This window comes from Xiphophorus couchianus, chromosome 22 (genome assembly GCF_001444195.1).
Source record: "Xiphophorus couchianus chromosome 22, X_couchianus-1.0, whole genome shotgun sequence".
Lineage (NCBI taxonomy): Eukaryota > Metazoa > Chordata > Actinopteri > Cyprinodontiformes > Poeciliidae > Xiphophorus > Xiphophorus couchianus.
Genome location: NC_040249.1, coordinates 4,717,490 through 4,734,285, shown reverse-complemented (window position 1 = coordinate 4,734,285; position 16,796 = coordinate 4,717,490). Strand labels below are relative to the sequence as shown.

The window sequence follows — 16,796 nt, the reverse complement described above, 5'->3', positions numbered from 1 at the left end:
TTCCCCTGGAAGAGGGAATCTTTGATCTCGTGTGCTTCTGTCATGCTGTGATTCAGACTGGAGACAACAGTTCATATAACAACTTTTCCGAATCGTTTAAAAAAAGTCACCCACTCCTTTTATTTTCAACCTAGAAACATTGAAATGCAAACATCGAAACATTTATGACCACAACATTTAGAACAGAGACTGATTTTTAAAAAAAAATGAGTAAAAAAAATAAAGTTCCAGATCCCACTGATTAGTGTCAGTGAAGGTCCTGGTTGTAGCCCTCTTCCCATCAAATCCCTCTGCTGCAACCTGTTTTACATTAGCAGGACTTCACACCGAAGTACAGCGAGCCAAGACCGACGACACACAGTTTAGAACACGACCAAAACAAAAAACAAAAAAAAACAAGAGACGGGTTCGTCTCCGTCACGCGGCGGGGTGTTACGACAACTGGACCGCTTGGTGAAGGTCAACGATGGGAGAAGAGAGGGCAGAGGTAGAGTGAGGCGGTCAGATTTTTTTTTTTTTTTGGCAAGCGTAACCTGGAGTTGCAGAAAGGCTCACTCCTTCGGAAGAGCAACAGCATCGAGTCTTTAAGTGTGCAAACAAACAAAAAGAAAAACAGTACAGGCCAATGGCTAGTTGGAGAAATCATGCCTGACCTTTAAAAACACACAAACATGAAATCAAGAGAGCGTCCATGGCGCCTACTTGACGTTCAGATTTGGACATTTTAAGGCAAGGTTCAGATTTTTGCCAACTCTGCCACCTTGTGTTTGGATTGAATCATTGACAACCAAACAGATTGGGGGGGGGGGAGTCCTTCTGCAACTTCAGGAGGAGCCGGCCCTCGGACGACGCATCTGAAAAGCTTGACCTTAAAAGAGCAGGGGGGGGAGGACTGTGAGCGTGTGTGCATGCATGTTGTGTGACGATATATTTGTATTTACAGCTTGAATTTAAAATAAAATGAAAATAAAAAAAATTGCCTGCATAAGTTCCCTTCCTACATCCACAAAGCAAATAATTTCCCCTAGATTCCTCAATATAAATATCTCTTTATAGACAGTTCTATTAAATAAAACCCATGTTTCTTAAAAAAAAAGTCAACCCAGAATGCTTTAAAAAAAAGAACCCTCAACTAGGAAGTAACACAAAGCTCTCAGCATATATTTAAAAAAAAAAACAAACAAACCTAAACAGTCCCTTCGGTAACACAAGGAGTTAAAACACTGCCGGCTCCTATTGAACCTTACCAGCACATCCATATACCAGTTAACTCAAACACAAACAATACTTGCATTAAGCACTTAGCTGCTCTGCTTTGGCCCAAAGTGATCATATCGTTCCAAATATTCCCGCTGCCCCAGGAAATCTGTCGAAGTGGTGATGAATATTTAAATTTCTAACACTCAAATCCGAGACAGGGGGAGGGGAGAAAAAGGCCGTGGGAGAACAAGGACCAGGACAGCATCACCCCTGTGTAACCATCAGTAGCATGCACCGTCTGCAAGGCAGGGCCCCCAACAGCTGAGCCCCTCATCGTCATCATCATCTAGCAAGGGGATGGACTGGATTGGTGTTGGTCATTCAAGCTTTTGAAACTTTTTTTTAATGTGTGTTTTTTGTTGTTGTTGTTGTTGCTGCTTTTTTTCCTTTTCAAAGATTGTAATATTTTCCCCACTTTTGAGAATCCCGTGGAGCCTCGTCCCAGCCAGGATCCAGGCTCCACTCCGACCTCGGAGAGAAAAGTAGCTTTTGAGTTCAGGCAAACCTGGAGAGGAAAAAGTAAATGAAAAAATGTTGGCAGCTAGCTCACAGCACGCTTGTCAAACTACATAGTGAAAAGTAGAATGGACTGAAAGGCAAACATTTTGCAAATGTGTGTGGAGTATTTTTGCGTAGATGTGGCAGATTTTGTGGAAGTTTTCTGTCACACGGCTTGAACATAAAATTTCTCTTTTTTTTTTATACCAGATCTAATTTCTGATCTTAATATTTTTTTTGGGGGGGGGGGGGGGGGGGGTTTGGTCCTGCTACTGGTAATAATTTGATGATGTGAAGTATTTTCAATGAAGTATTTTCTTATCTGTAAAACCGATAAAATATATCTTCAACAAGATGCTCAACATTCCACATTTTATTCTTTATTTTTCATGTTGGAGTTCTCCTAAAAATGACTATTTAATTCTCATAATGTTCTGGTAATATAACTTTTTTTTTTCATAATTAGGAAATAAAACTCATAGCCTAGCCAGAAGCCAACTCTGTTGTAGAGTTGACTTCAAAGTCTAAATAAGCAAAAGCTGGTGAATCATGCTTCTCAAACAAGATGGCCGCCCTGCGTGCTGACATCGCTCTGAACTCCGAAAACCCCAGGAGTGCATCTTTAAAAAAAGAATTCAGATTTTCCAAAAATTAAGCTCTCAAAAACAAAAAATTTGATTAATTGAAAAAAAATAAATAAATAAATTACCATCAGTGCTAGCTAAAATTCAGAGTGAATAAATGAAACTTTACCAGGATTCACAGGTAATTAGTGTGCTGGCACAGTAGCAAAGGGCAATGTGACAGGAGGCCTCAACACACCTGCAGAGGCTTAGTGATTCTAGGTTCCCTGCTCATTATATTCAAACTCGACATAAACCAGGTGTTGAACCGCTCTGTGCCGCTGCTGCCTCACCTGGGCCTGGGTTGTCCGTTCACTGCAGCGGTGCAGCCGGTGCTCCTGAACAGTGGAAGTGAACGTTGAGCCACTTGGCGTCGCGCCGATGCCACACGCGGGTCTCTTCCGATTGGCAGGATCGAGGCCGCCCCTGGCTGTCCATGTACTGCGTCAGGCGGATGTAGGCGATGCAGGCGGCGTCCTCGCCGATCAGATGCACGTGGGGGTTGAGGATGGTGGTGTGGACTGGTTTGCTGTTTTTACTCAGAACTGCAACAACACAAAAGGAGCAATCCCGCTGAAGGCGGTCTTTGGAAAACGGGGAGTTTTGGAAAAGGTGTGCGTTGGCTTGTTGAAATAATTGGAAGATGAAAGTAACATGTTAAAATCGACTCATATTTATGGGACATGAACCAACCAAAGGGAAAAAATGCATGCTTTTTCCCCTTCACATAAGATTTTGTATATATGCCAAGGATAGCGACTAAATGGTAAAGAGTTTGAGGAACTTACGATTCTCAAAGTAGAATTTGTGAAAGTCCATGCCCTCCACCAGGTTTCCCAGAGCTTCTGGCTCAAAAGAAGTCAGTCCAGGATCACAGATTCTCCTGCAGGAAGACAAATCAATTACTGACCTACAGAGCCAACCAAAACTAAATCTATTCCACATGTTGCCCAGGCAATGACAAATCGATAAAAACGTACGTGTAAGCATCAAAATCCCCATTGTTGATGGCTTCGATTAGCTGCTCTGTCATCTTTATTATCTCTTGTTTCCGAGCTGAAGCAGAAACAGGAGAAGGAGGGGCACACAACCAGGAAATGTTACAGAAAGTCAAGAATCATCTGGAGTTTAAACCACACGCTCCACCTCGACTCGCTCTTCGACTTTAAAAACCACTTCAAAACACACCACTTCAGTTTGGGAAGGCACACTCAGCTGCCAGGAACTGAGTAAATAAGGTCGTAAAATACCCAAACATGGTTACCCTGTTGAGAAATGTAATACCTATATCTCTACAGAAATGGATAAACTTCACCCAGCCAACTGGTTATAAATTTGCACTTACCCATGATAGACTCAAAAATATCTAGCTGGCTAGCAAAGAAAGGTATGCTAGCAGCTAGTTAGCAGTAGCCTCAACCGACTCAGAAAATGTCTAGAGTGCAACTTAAACTTTTGTCTGACAGAAAAATTACGGGGGGGGGGGGACAAAAAAACATTCAATATATGAAAACGTCCTATCAAGACAAAATTTGAAAACTATCATTAAATTAAAACATAAAATTTAAGACCTTAATATTATATAAATGAATTTAAGACTTTTTAAGGACACACGGACACCCTGAGCTGTTACAAAGGAGTAAACGAGCAAAGCGAACTAAAAAAAACCTTTTGGTGCAAAAAAACCGTAATATCTGCATGTACGTTTATCCATAAAGTCTTCCATCAGGCATAGGCAAAATAGAGATAAATCTCTAACAAACCATTTCCAGCCTGCTGTCTAACGGTCATCCTGTCACTTACTCGCCTTCAGCTTGAAGTCTGACTGATCGGACCCTGGCTTGGGCCTGCTTCCAGCTTCCTACAGGGAACCAACCGCATATCAAGTGCATTTGGTCCAATTATATGGATGGCCTCTGAGCTTTATTGCACACAGTCAATATTTACAGGGATTTAAAAAGAAAATTGAGAAGCAAAGAACTGCAGTTATATATCAGCATGCCAGCAGATGGCAATACAGGATAGGGAGCAGAAACAAGTTCTGTTGAGATAAAAAGAAGAAGGAAGGAGGACTCCTTTACTTCCTTTTTAAACGGTGAACCATTTAGAAGGGAATTCGGGGTAAATGATGAAAAATCGACGTTGGTTGTTGAAGGAAGACTGGAACAGAAAATAACCTGCTGACTTACAGGTGGACAGTGAGGAGACACAGTCTGCTGCTCTGCCCTGTCCCTGAACTCTCTGTACCAGCAGCCACTGTTGTTTGTCAAGACAAACACACAAAACACACACAGATGTCCGCCGACAGCCAGGCTGAAGACAATAAGCAAGCCCGCAGGACATAAATATCCAAGTTGGTCATTTGAAATGACACAATGAGAAGGAAACTGCGAAATCCCACCAGCACTTCAAGCACAACGCACCATGCAAGCTGACAACGTCAGCAACGCTAAACCCGCCTCATCTGGACCAGGAACAAAATGAAAACACAATATTAACACAAACGGCGATCATTGCGGTGGGATATTCCCATTTGGCTCCGCTAACTCACAGTGGCCTTCAATGAAGATGTTTCCCTGCCTCTGAATTACCTTCTGCACATCTGTAGATTCTGGTAATGACCCATTTATTTCAAACAGGACGGGTAGTGAGCCGCAAGGATCAGGATTTGTTTTTCAAATGTAAAGAAATGGAAATTACATCATACTAAATCTATAACATTTACTAATAAGAACTTTCAACTTTCATTGGCATTGTTCAGTGTCAGCAAACCATTTACATGCAACACTTATCTTTCCCGTGATGCTCATCTCACTACAAAATCCTCCAGCCCTCACCCAAGCTCTTTGTGGTGGAATAACAGTTGACAGATGCCTTAAGACACCAACCCTGCAGTCATGCATTACCTCAATACAAAGGAAGGAAACAAATTGTCATTTTGTTTTCTCCATCTCTCTGATCTGAAAATGCCATAAAGTGAGCTAAAAGAGGCATGCGGAGAACGTGGAAGTTGGACAAGTACCTTTCCTACCTTTCATCTCCTCCTCTTCGGCGTTATTACAGCTCTCTGTGGAGCCCTGTCGAACACAAAGGGTTCACACAAAAAGGCACACGGAGAAAAGACAAGAGGAGAGTGGGAGAAAGGAGGGAGAGAACAAAAAAGCAAGTTTTTTCTTTGATGTTGAGTTTTATGACCGGGACATGATTGACAGCTCTGGACACAGTGCCTGTGAGGACACAGTCAACCTGACGGACAGATGGAGGGGTGGATGTCTCCCTCCCAGGAGCACAAACCAGCCGAGACGGCAGCCGAGGGGACATGCACAGAGCCGCCCGCGCACACCAAGGCAGCAGTGTGACAGATTCATTTTTAATCATTCATTTAAATTGCAATTAATGTCTGGCCGCATGCTGGCCGTGTCACCGCTCTTCAAGAAGAAGCATGTCGGGTGACAACGTGAGAATAGAGTCAGTAAAAAGAATATCATGTTAAGAGTAAGACTTTGCGAGCTTGTGAACTAATCTGAGAAGAAGACTGTTTCTGTTTTAGTAAAGTCTGATGTTGTTAAAAGATGACTTTTACAGAATGCTTTATGTTATGTAAATCTGACATTTGTATTTTCTTTAAAGGTTCGTCAAGTAGCGTCTACAAGGATCCTTATATTTTTTTTATTTTACTCGGTTGATGAATCTCAAATGCATTTATTTGGACTCTCATATTCGCCTAACTATGTTTCTGGTTAGTGGGAAAATAAAAACTCCTATTCTGTTGCATGGAAGACTTGTGAATAGCTGGATTTTCAGAATAATCTTGGGACGAAGAGTAGGTTTGAAATTTGAAAGGTTAAGTCGAGCTAACAAGGTTTAGGTAAAGATAAGCTATCAGTTACTAAGCAGAGGGCTCACTAAGAAAATAATTTATAACATCTATTAGAGACAAATTTTGAATTCTTCTTGTGTAGAATATTTATGGGCATTTGGAAATTTACTGCAATCTCAGTGTGAAAAATAAATTAGAAATTCAACTGGTGGAATAAAGCTAACCGTCAAAGTCAAACTAACAGCTACTAAGAGCAGGGCTAATTGAAGAGAGCATGTCCAAGGTCTAAAAAAGTCAGATACCAACTTGTGGGGGGCATTTATGAACACTTGATATAATCTAAAGATCCAAAATTCACTTAAAATTTAAGTAGTGCAGCCAAGCTAACTGCTACCAAGCACAGGACAGTTTCCATGATCCAAGTCAAATCTTAAATTCTCTTTGCTCTTTGCGTAGATCATTTACAGAGCAGTTCAAATGAGTTAGAAATTCAAATTGTAGAGTGAAACCAACATTAAAAGTCAAGGAGAAGGGTCTCCTTAAAAATAGTTTCTAAGTTAACCTCAATAGTTTGTCGTTCTCATATTTGAAAAAGTCAGATACCAAAGTCCTAAAAACTAGAAAAAGTATAACAGCGAGGGGCAAAACAATCAGGGCCTACATGTAACCAAATGTCTAGTATAATTAATGAGGTGCGCAAATATTAGACTCTGGGAAAAGTTTAGGAATTTACTCTCGATAAGCTCTGCTCTAAAATTTAAGCTCCATCTTATACATGTATGATATGAACTATCAATACCTACGCTACACAACTTCTTTCTAAAGGAAAACTGCAACTTTAACGAAGCAGACTGGATTGTAAAAAAAAAAAAAAAATAGATCTTTAACAACGTATTATTAATTTAATAAAGCGTGAAACAATTTAAGTTTATCTAAAAGAGGCAGAAATATATTTTGCTTTACAAAACCATAATTAAATCTACATGTTTTGGCGTTTGAGATGCTTTCTTTGTCAATGCGTCCTCTGATTAGTGGTATGGGCTGGTGGCTTTAGGTTGGAGAAGGAGCGGCTTACCTTGGTGCCGTCTGCTGGGTTGTGTACAACAGTTGTCTGGGCTTCCTGGGGGGAGGCAGGAGACACTTTACCATGCAGGGAGGGGATGGACGATGCCAGCATATTCCACGAAAACACAGACATACAAAACAATCCCAAGTACAAACACAGCAGGGCACAAGAGCTAAAGCACAGAGACCGTTTACAGTAGATTGTCGAGGCGCAGAGTTTGTTTCCCCTGCATTGATTCTGTGGCCAATAGAGTCTCCACAACGCACAGAAATGAACAAAAACTACACGCGTTCACCAACGAGGTCATGACTGAGGAGGAGGATTCTCTAAGACATGCATGCAGTGCAGATTTCATAAGGCATACTCATAACCTGAAAGTTGTTAGGACCTTGTGCGCTTCTGTCGATATCAAAGGTAAAATTTCGCCTGGAAAGCTCACGATCAGAAGAAGCAGGTAAAGCACCAACTACATGCGGATAGATCTCCCTTCCTTTACAAGTCGTTTTATTTTGAAGGGTTATCCTCCAGAGCAGGGCTAGATCTCCACTCAGCAGAGCTTCAAGCTCATTGACAAGAATCACCACTTTACCGAGCTCCTTGTTCATCATTCATCTTAACTGAAATGTCTGCTTTTTCCCCCTGGCAGCAAAGTGTGAAATAATAAAAATTTAGCGTCTTGCACCAGCCCTCCTAAAGTTATTGGTCTGAAAAGTGAGCCTGCTTGAACTGTGAGGATGCATCAGAAATCTGCACGTCCGTTCGATGCCCACGTTGTTTGTGTGACGACTCCTCCTCCTCAGTCCTCTGTCACAGAAACATTTGGCACAAAGACGTTCAAGCGCCCCGAGAGTCAAGAAACACACAACACACAGTATTCTAGAGTAGTGGCACATGTGTGGTTCAATTTAGCACCGGACTCAACCTGGGAACATGCAGCCCCTTCACTAACGTGGGATTAAAGAAACGTAGGCTTGGACAAAAAAATGGGGAAAGGACACCTGTAGAGTGAGTAATGTTGTAAAAAGAAGTAACCCTCTAGAGGTTTACTACACATGTAATGCTGCTGACTAGAATTGTATTGAAACTGCTTAAAATTTTATTAAAATAATGTTTTTAATCCTGACTTTGGATCGGCTCTTTTAATGAGTGCACTCATCATACGAAGTCATGTTCTTTAACGAAGTAGTTAGTGAAGAAAGATTCAAAGTGATCATTTTCGGTATCAATGATACCGAATTTCATTTTGGTGTTAAAATCTCATCTATAAAACACAGGGGCTGCATCCTCCTGCAGTTAATCCATCACTCCACTTATCAAGCTCCTGTTGTACCCAGAAATCCTCCTTAAGAATTTGTTTTCATGCAAAAAAAACAACAAAAAAAACATTTTGCCAAAACTGGTAAGAACACACAGGTTGGGCATACAATACAGTCACCCAGGTGAGCTGGAGAAAACTTAAAGTATCTGTAACCTTAAAATTAAAGTAACTTGTCTGTAGGCGTGTAAATGTGCATGTGTGTGTCTGCAAGAGGTTTGGGTAAAACATGAGCAGGATAGACACTCAGAGTCACAGAGCGGCTGTTCAAGTGTTGAAGCTCCACCAACACCACAAGTTGTTTGTTTTTTTAGGAAGAGGGAAGAGAGGCAAAGAGGACACAGACAGAGTAGGCTTCACTCAACACAGGGGGCGACACAGAGCAACTAAACGCTAAAAAAGAAGGAAAATATGAAATGAGTTCACAGAAAGTAACGCAAGTGAACGTAAACAGATGTGGTACCATTGGCACGGAGGATGACATGCTGCTGTCTTTGGTGCTGCTGCTGCTTACTACACTGTTTTTACTGTTCCCCTGTGACTGGGTCAGAGAAACACAACACAGAATGACTCCAGCCAAAGGCGTTCGGCCTTAAACAGGAGCCACAGGAGGAAAACAGGAACAGAGCTACAACGCGGCTAAGCTACACACTCGATACATTAATCCTGCATGTGTTACAGGAGGGGCGTTAAGAGATGCTCCGTACATTTCTCTGCTGCTCACTGCTATGAATCTACATCTGACTTATTTTGATTATCAACAGCTTATACTGAACAGTCATTTGTAAACAATGAAAAGTACTACTAAAAGGTTGAGCAAAAAGTCCAGAATAGTAACTTTGCAACAAATATTTTAAAACTGAGACATTTTTATTTTGCCAACAGAAGAAAAAAAAAAAAAAGAGTTTAGCGTCTGGATGACAGAAAAAAAAAAAAAAGATAAATACTCAAACAAGTTGAGTTCATCTCACAGGTAAAAAACCCCAAAAACAAACAAAAAAAACCCAAAAACCTACAAACCTGAAATAAAGGTGCTAATAATAAACCAGAACAGGTCTGTGCATGCAGTGAAAGGCCTTGGTGAAGGCCCTTTAATCGCAGAGAAGCTCGGTACAAAAGATGACCCTGACTGAAAAATATCATGGTTTCACTTATTTTTTTACCAAAATGCAAAAAGGAAAATAAAACGCACATGATCTAATGGCTTTCATTTATGAAAAGGAAATGCAACATTAATTATTACTAGGCTAAAAGAACAAATTGTAATAGGCGGTGCTCCTAACATTCACAAAGGGACCATCCATGCTTTTTTCCAACACTTCCTCCTAAGACTCATTCAGATTATTTTAAACCAGGGATATCCAAAGTGTGGCACACGGGCCATTTGTGGCCCTTTTGGATCATTTTGTGGCCTCTGAATGCAATTCAAGACATTCTTTAGGTATGCTTTTCGTTGTCATTTTAAATATTTTGAATGTTTAAAATGACATTAAGCACCACGTCATTTTAAGCACCATGACCCCCAAATTTTAGTTAGAATAGGTTTGCTATAATAAATCATCTGAAAATTAGGAAATTACAACACATTCTGCTTGTCAAGTTTTGAATTATTGTATTTAGTGTGTTTCAGTATGTTAAAAGCACTGAACGTTATCATTTACTGGAGAGATGCACTGAACAAGCCCTGAAAAGCTCAATTAAATCTAAAAGAGTATAATATTTTCCAACTATTTTGCGCAGTAAAGACAGCTGTTTTCACAGGACAAAAAATAAATAAAAAAAAAAGATGAATTCTCAGACAAAACGCAATAATGATACAATCAAAATGTAAATACTGGGACAAAGGGGGATGTGGCTGTAAAGGTGTAGAACATTTGCAGCAGGGAAAAAAAAAGTTTCACATCTGTGATGCTTTTGGATTTAAGTTTTAGGGGTCAGCAGGAGAATCACAGGAGCAATCTGGGCATGTGCCGTTTGTCTGCAGCTAAAACGGCATCATGGGGCCAGTATGGTGGAAGAGAGGGAGGAAGGATGAGACGTACAGATGCTGGATGTAGGAAATCCAACAGGAAGAGAAAAGAAAAAGAAGAAGAAAGGAAAAAAAAGACACCGGAAACATCTTTCCCCAAAAGGAAATAAATAAAAAAAAGGAAGCAGGACAACCAGACAGAAGTAAATTCGAAAAGAAGAGAGAGAAAGAAAAAAAAAAAGGCCCAACAAATAAAAACAACAGAGGCGATCTCACCATCAAACAAACACTTGAGCTGGACTTCCTTTTCTGACAGACGGCAATGGAAAGGAGGAGGAGGGAAAAAAAAAAAACAAGAAGTCATCGGGAAACAAGGAACGTATCAGAAGCAGTTACAAAACGTGAAGCTGCCAGGTTGATCCCGGGAAGAGAGGAAAAACAAAACAGCTGCACAAGCTTACAGAGGAGAAAACGTGAGAAAGAAATACTAAAGCTGTAGAGGAAAAAAAAAACAAACAAAAGATAATCAGCTAAAAGAAAAATAAATACAGGGAGCTAATATTAGAGAGCAGACAGCTGTAGATGTAGGGAGGGTCCAGAAGGGGAGAGGTGGGTTTCTAATGTTTAAATCATTGCGTGAAACGGGAGTTTTATTCCGGCCCTGTTGATCATGGCGCTTCACCGCATGCACTGACTCTCACTCTCACTCGACACGAGAGATTTTGTAAATTCTGGTTCAATTCTACACCTAAACACAACAAAAACAAAACCCTGAGCAACTAACTCTACATAAAGAACCAAGCCCTAAAAATACACAATATAAAAACGCATTTCTGATAAATACAGATTTAAATCAGAGGAGTAAATCGCTCAGAAAACTTACCTTCACGCCGTCCGACTTTTTGTTTAGTAAGGTTTTGCACGCTGAAAGAAAGTGAGACAAGGAGACGAGGACAGTGTGAGACAGCAAGGCAAGAAAAGTTCACGTCAGGTTCACCTTTGCATCAGCAAGAACGCCGCGGGAAGGATAACTGCAACAAACGGCACAACAGCTGCGCCGCAGGGGACAGTCAGCCTAATTAAAGACGCTTTGAAGGAGGATCGCGACAGGTAGACGACAACGAAGCAAAAAAAACGAGAACGAAAAGGTTCCTGTGCCTCAATTTAGAAATTAAACCACTTTGAGAATCTTTAAAAATACATTTTTATGTTTTCTTACAGGAGGCAGCAACAGCCTCACTAAATGTACTTTCAGCCCAATTTTAATCAATCTGCCTTTTTTTCCCTTCTTTTTAACTCTTAGTTGAAAATGAAAAGTTAATCAGTAAAGCTGTGACATGATTTCACAAGGTTTTTAACTCATTTAGTAAATTTCCATTTGTCGATTTCACATCTTAAAATGTATGTAATGAAATTGTGTTATAGCAACAACATTTCCTAATTAAAGATTTCATTTTATTTAAAACATTTTTTTTTTTTTGTAATTATAACTCACGGATTATAAATTCCAACTGTTTCCAATAATTAGTGGCCATGATTTACACCAGATTAAAATATTTTGAAAATGCTTTCTTTGTTGCTCAGCAGAAACCCTGAAAAGACAGCAGTGATCATTAGAGGTCTATTTGTTGAGCCTTTGTTTTCATGCCACATTTATTCTACCTCTAGGCGTCATCTTTCAATCCATCATAAACTCAAAGAAACATGTACATTTGGAAAGAAAACCCCTAAAACCCATTTCTGGTTCAATTTGCCATGTCCATGAAAGAAGCAAAAAAAAATTTTAAAAATGGTTTCGAAACTCAACCAAAGGTGCTCATGTTTCTTTACGTCAATTTCCAATGGTGCCGACATGCAAATTAAACATGCAAAAATGCACGGCTCTTAAATAAAAGTGAGACATAAAACCATAAAACCATATTTGTGTTAGTCCCGTCCCGGGTGGAGGGGGGGGGGGGGGGGGGGGGGGGAGCACCCTTACCTTCCGTTTGCAAACAAGTACGGAGAGCAGAGAAGAAAAACAACAAAAAAAAAAAACAGTGATGCGTTTAATATCTGCATCTTAAGATCTGAACTCAAAACAAGAGTCAGGCTTTCGCTTCAAGTCAAAAGCTTCCTTTTCACTCGAGTGGTTGGCTCATGCAGCGCAGCATGCAGTAGCATCCACTTCAAAGTCTTCACACCAAAACGCTGCGGAGGGACGAAACCTCCGGAGCGCCTTTGGTTTCGACACGAATCTGACCTGGATTCAAAAACTGTGATTGATCTCATCTTATATATATGATTCATCAGAGCTAATGGGGGGATGCCTCCTATTATCAGAAAAGTGTGGAGTGCATATATTCGGCTTATGGGCAAAAAAAAAAAAGACTGCACCTGTGGGTGATTTTGTGTCAGGTCTGGTTATTAATACCCCAGCAGGTTATGGGTTTCTCACTGAACACTGTACGAATCGTCATCTGCAAAAAGAAAAAAAAACTTCAGCTGTCGACCTGAAGTGACAGGCTAGGCAGGAACAGCGTTATGCAGAGAAGCAGCCAAGAGGCCCCTGATTTCGCCGGATGGAGTCAGAGATTCGACGCTCCGGTTGGGGAATCTGTTACGTTCTCTCCACAAATCTTTTAGGAGAAGTGTTAAAAAGGAACTGTTAAAAAACAAACTAAAAGTGCTGTACTACCTCTGAAAAAAAAAAAATAAATAAATAAATAAAACATGGTGGAAATTTAACACTGCACCTCAACCTGAGCCCCCTGCCACCGTGGTTAAGCTTGGTGGTGGCAGTATCATGGTACGGTGGTGCTTTTATTTGCTAGGTTTGGGAATTTCGATAAGAATCCTGGCAGAAAACCTGTTAGAAGTTGCAAAAAACTGGAAACAATATGGATCAACCTTAAAAATACAGGAAGAGCTACCATAGAAAGCACATTAAACTGGCCCAGTCAAAGTCCAAACAGAAATTTAATTGAGAATCTATGATGAAATTAGCTTTTATTTTACTTTATTGAGTTATTTTGCAATGGTACTGGGTAAGAATTTCTGTGTCTCTGTGACTGTATCGTGGTTCCACAAAGGGGGCTGAACACAAAAAGCACGCCACACTTTTCAGATTTTTTTCATTTAAAAATAAAAATAATCTAAAAACCATGTATTATTTCTCTTCTACTACACTTATGCATTGTTTGTGCCGTTTTACACAACTCTCCCGCCTGCTTTTTTCTTTCTTCTGATGACGACAGAAGCGCTTTGCTCGAAGCACACAGACGCCGCGAGGCTCTGTTTTAGCTCAGTCCATCAAACGCAAACAAGAAAGCAGGCAGAAGAGCAGAGACGACGAAAGAAAAACAGCCGACAGGAGAAACACTTTGCATTCTGTTCATCCAGTTTTCCATGCAGGATGCCAAACTGAAAGTCTTCAAGTTGGGAAACATGCTTGGCTGCCAGAGCCATGCTGCGGGAAGGTGGCAGCAAGCAGGCAGGCGTCGGTTCTCAAACGAGTCAAAACCGCTCATATTTGTATTTATGTTGAAAATATAAAAGGCTTTAGGGTGAAAGAGAGCAGCAGCAATCCGTTGTGTTAATGCAGAGCTGCAGCTTCGATAGGCGGCAGCTGGAAGGAGGTCAGAGGGTCATGCTGAGGGCGGGAAGGAGTGGGAGGGGGAGAGGAGAGGGGGGGCTTCAGGTAAACCACCGCCGCATTCTGCGCAGGAAATGAAAACATCCTGACCAGGAAAGGAGGCACATTCATTAGAGCGTCAAGAGCAGCAGCAGCAGGAGACCCGAAAGGTCAAGGGCCAAACTTCAATCTGCGCTTTTCCATTTATGAGCTCGTGTTCTGAGTGTGTGTGAGACGCCTCTGTGCTTTGATGACCACGGTGCAGCAGCGTGCAGGCAGCAGGCGGAGGCGAGGGGCACGGAGGGGGGGGGCAGTCCGAATACAGATTGCACACCCGCTTCCAGCAGACATACCTTCCTGAGCCATTGCTGCCGTGCTGGTGGTGGCGGCAGGGCTGGTGTGCTGCCGTCCCACTATCGGACAGAGAGGGGGGGGATTCCTCCAGTCACCGTTGTGCTCAAAAGTTTACACAACCCTGGCAAAACGTCTCATTTTCGCCACATTTTTTTCAGAGAATGTGAATGATACATTTAAAAAAGTTTTCTTTCGCTCATGATTTAGTGGAGCTGTTAACAGAAACAACCCAGACGACTCTGATTCCATCAATGTCAGCTTGAAACCTTCCACGTACGTCACTCCGTGGTCTGTGGTAAAACCTGGCGTTCAAGGCAAAAAGCCTCCAGTTATTATTTCAAATGTTCCTAAAGCTGAGTTAAGGAGACAGAGATAGCCTGACCCAAAGTTCAGGTCGGGGAAAAAACTGACTTGCTTGATGGCCAGGGCTTCTGCGGCGCATTTTAAGAATCCTACAATATTTGCCCTTGATTCACGCTGCGGTTGCAACAAGCTGCAAGTCGGAGCTGGAAGACGTTAAACAAAAGCTAAAAACAGGAGAGGTTACACCGCTTACTTAAACGGTGGTCTAAAAACGAAAGCGGTAAAATCTTAATTAAAATAACACATTTTGTCGAGCTCAGGCGTATAATTAAAGTTGACCATTTTGGGTCGAACCGGGCTTGGACACGGGTGGGTTAAGATTTTTCAGGCCCAGCCTGTCATGGTGGAACGCCTTATTTTGGACTCCTGAGCTCAACAAAGTTCATCACTCCAAGCAACGTTGATTCAGACATTTTTAGGTGTGTATGTGCCGTCTGCCAGACGTTCAGGTTTATTTCTTTCTTACTTTCATTAAGTCTCTACTTATTGTGTATCTTAAAAGTCCCACTGCTTTTTATCCCCCAAGTTACAAGTGAGATTTTATTTTTACATGTCAAATGTAAGAGTTGGAAAACAGATATCACAGGAATTATCAATGCCAATAAATTGCAGTTATTACCTTTTTTATTTTTTAGATCAATTTTAACTACATTGTCCCGCTGATTCTTTGATAATAAAACTTGCAAGCGTCTGGCTGGAAGCTAGAAAGTAAACCAATCACGTTACTGGTCACATCCCTCCCATGTGAGGCAAACTCTTGATCAGGGGTGTATGGGCAGTTTCTCTATGTAAACTTCTGAGCACCACTTAACTTTCTACCATAAAGCATTTCATCGCACAGAGCGATTATTGAATTTCAACATTTTCCAAGTTTCACTGCACTACTCCACTTTCTTTAATTGGAAGTGAAGCAGCAAATGGAACAAAACACTCACAGAGTTTAATTGCATAATCTGATTATTCCCTTATGTGGGGAAAAAAAAAAAAAAAAAAAACTTTAAGTGATGCGGAAACGCATCGAGTCTGTTGTCTTCCGTCTCGTCTCGTGGCCGACAGTAATCCGCTGGAGCCGCGTTGCTCGCGTGAAAGCATGTAAACACAGAGTCGGTAGCATTAGCGCGTCGGTCTGCCAGGCCATCATTCAGCCCGCAAACACAAGCAACCTGAGCTCTCAGTGATCGAACTGCTTACCGTGACGAAACCTAAGCCTACCGTCCCAAAGTGTGAAGCGGAAACTGTGCCGTCAAGAGGAGGAAGACAGCAGTAGCAGAGCAACACTGACGTCTATTTGCCGTGTATAATCAATACGAGGTTTTTGCGGCTGTTTTAATGTGGGCACAGCTTTAAAATGAATTTGCCGAGCTCACCTGAAAAGTTCCTGGATACCAGCATTGTTGTGAGAATAGCTCCCTGTATTTAAGACAATCAGACAAATTAAAAATAAAACGTCATACCCTGTAGGTGTTTTTTTTGTGTTTTTTTTTAACATCTGAGGACCTCGAATCGTCTCAACACTCACCTTCAGTTTTCTCCTGGCGTTGAACTTGCGCAGACATTCAACAGTTTCTTGACGGTGCATCATGGAGGCAACAGTGGAGCGTTGCTGCGCGTAGAGAAGACGCGTTATTACAGACTCATTCGCCTTCATGAAAAACATCCCTTAAATACAGACAAACGGCAACTCCTGTGACTTCATGGAAATAAAAAAAAGAAAAGGAAAATAAACTATTAACCCAGACTGCGTTCTGGCCAAATAAACGCACAACTATTGTGGCTACGTTGCGTAAATGAATCATCACAAATGGCATTCGAGATTTTTGCTCCCATTTTTAGCTTTTCACCAACACATTTGAGGAAACGGTCACCCACTGATACTGGGAAATGCTTGTTTTAGTAACATAAATAGACCGCGGTG

General features: G+C 41.3%; 1 protein-coding gene across 16 annotated transcripts in view; it reads right to left on the bottom strand.

Annotated features, from left to right (window-relative positions):
• camk2g2 (calcium/calmodulin-dependent protein kinase (CaM kinase) II gamma 2) overlaps positions 1-16,796 on the bottom strand; it is a 54,250-nt gene continuing 37,454 nt past the window's right edge. Inside the window, exons 11-21 of one of the 16 annotated variants that reach the window (XM_028007158.1) lie at positions 16,401-16,484; positions 16,249-16,291; positions 14,518-14,577; positions 11,435-11,475; positions 9,046-9,123; positions 7,277-7,321; positions 5,404-5,458; positions 3,362-3,437; positions 3,170-3,264; positions 2,675-2,926; positions 1-1,765 (exon numbers count right to left, since the gene is read on the bottom strand). In XM_028007158.1, the coding sequence (XP_027862959.1) occupies positions 2,694-2,926; positions 3,170-3,264; positions 3,362-3,437; positions 5,404-5,458; positions 7,277-7,321; positions 9,046-9,123; positions 11,435-11,475; positions 14,518-14,577; positions 16,249-16,291; positions 16,401-16,484 (810 nt within the window). In that variant the 3' untranslated portion in view covers positions 1-1,765; positions 2,675-2,693. Of the gene's footprint in view, positions 1,766-2,674; positions 2,927-3,169; positions 3,265-3,361; positions 3,438-5,218; positions 5,288-5,403; positions 5,459-7,276; positions 7,322-9,045; positions 9,124-10,827; positions 10,861-11,434; positions 11,476-14,517; positions 14,578-16,248; positions 16,292-16,400; positions 16,485-16,796 lie in introns of those variants that run through there. The other 15 variants (XM_028007159.1, XM_028007166.1, XM_028007167.1 and 12 more) reach the window with 15 other exon arrangements.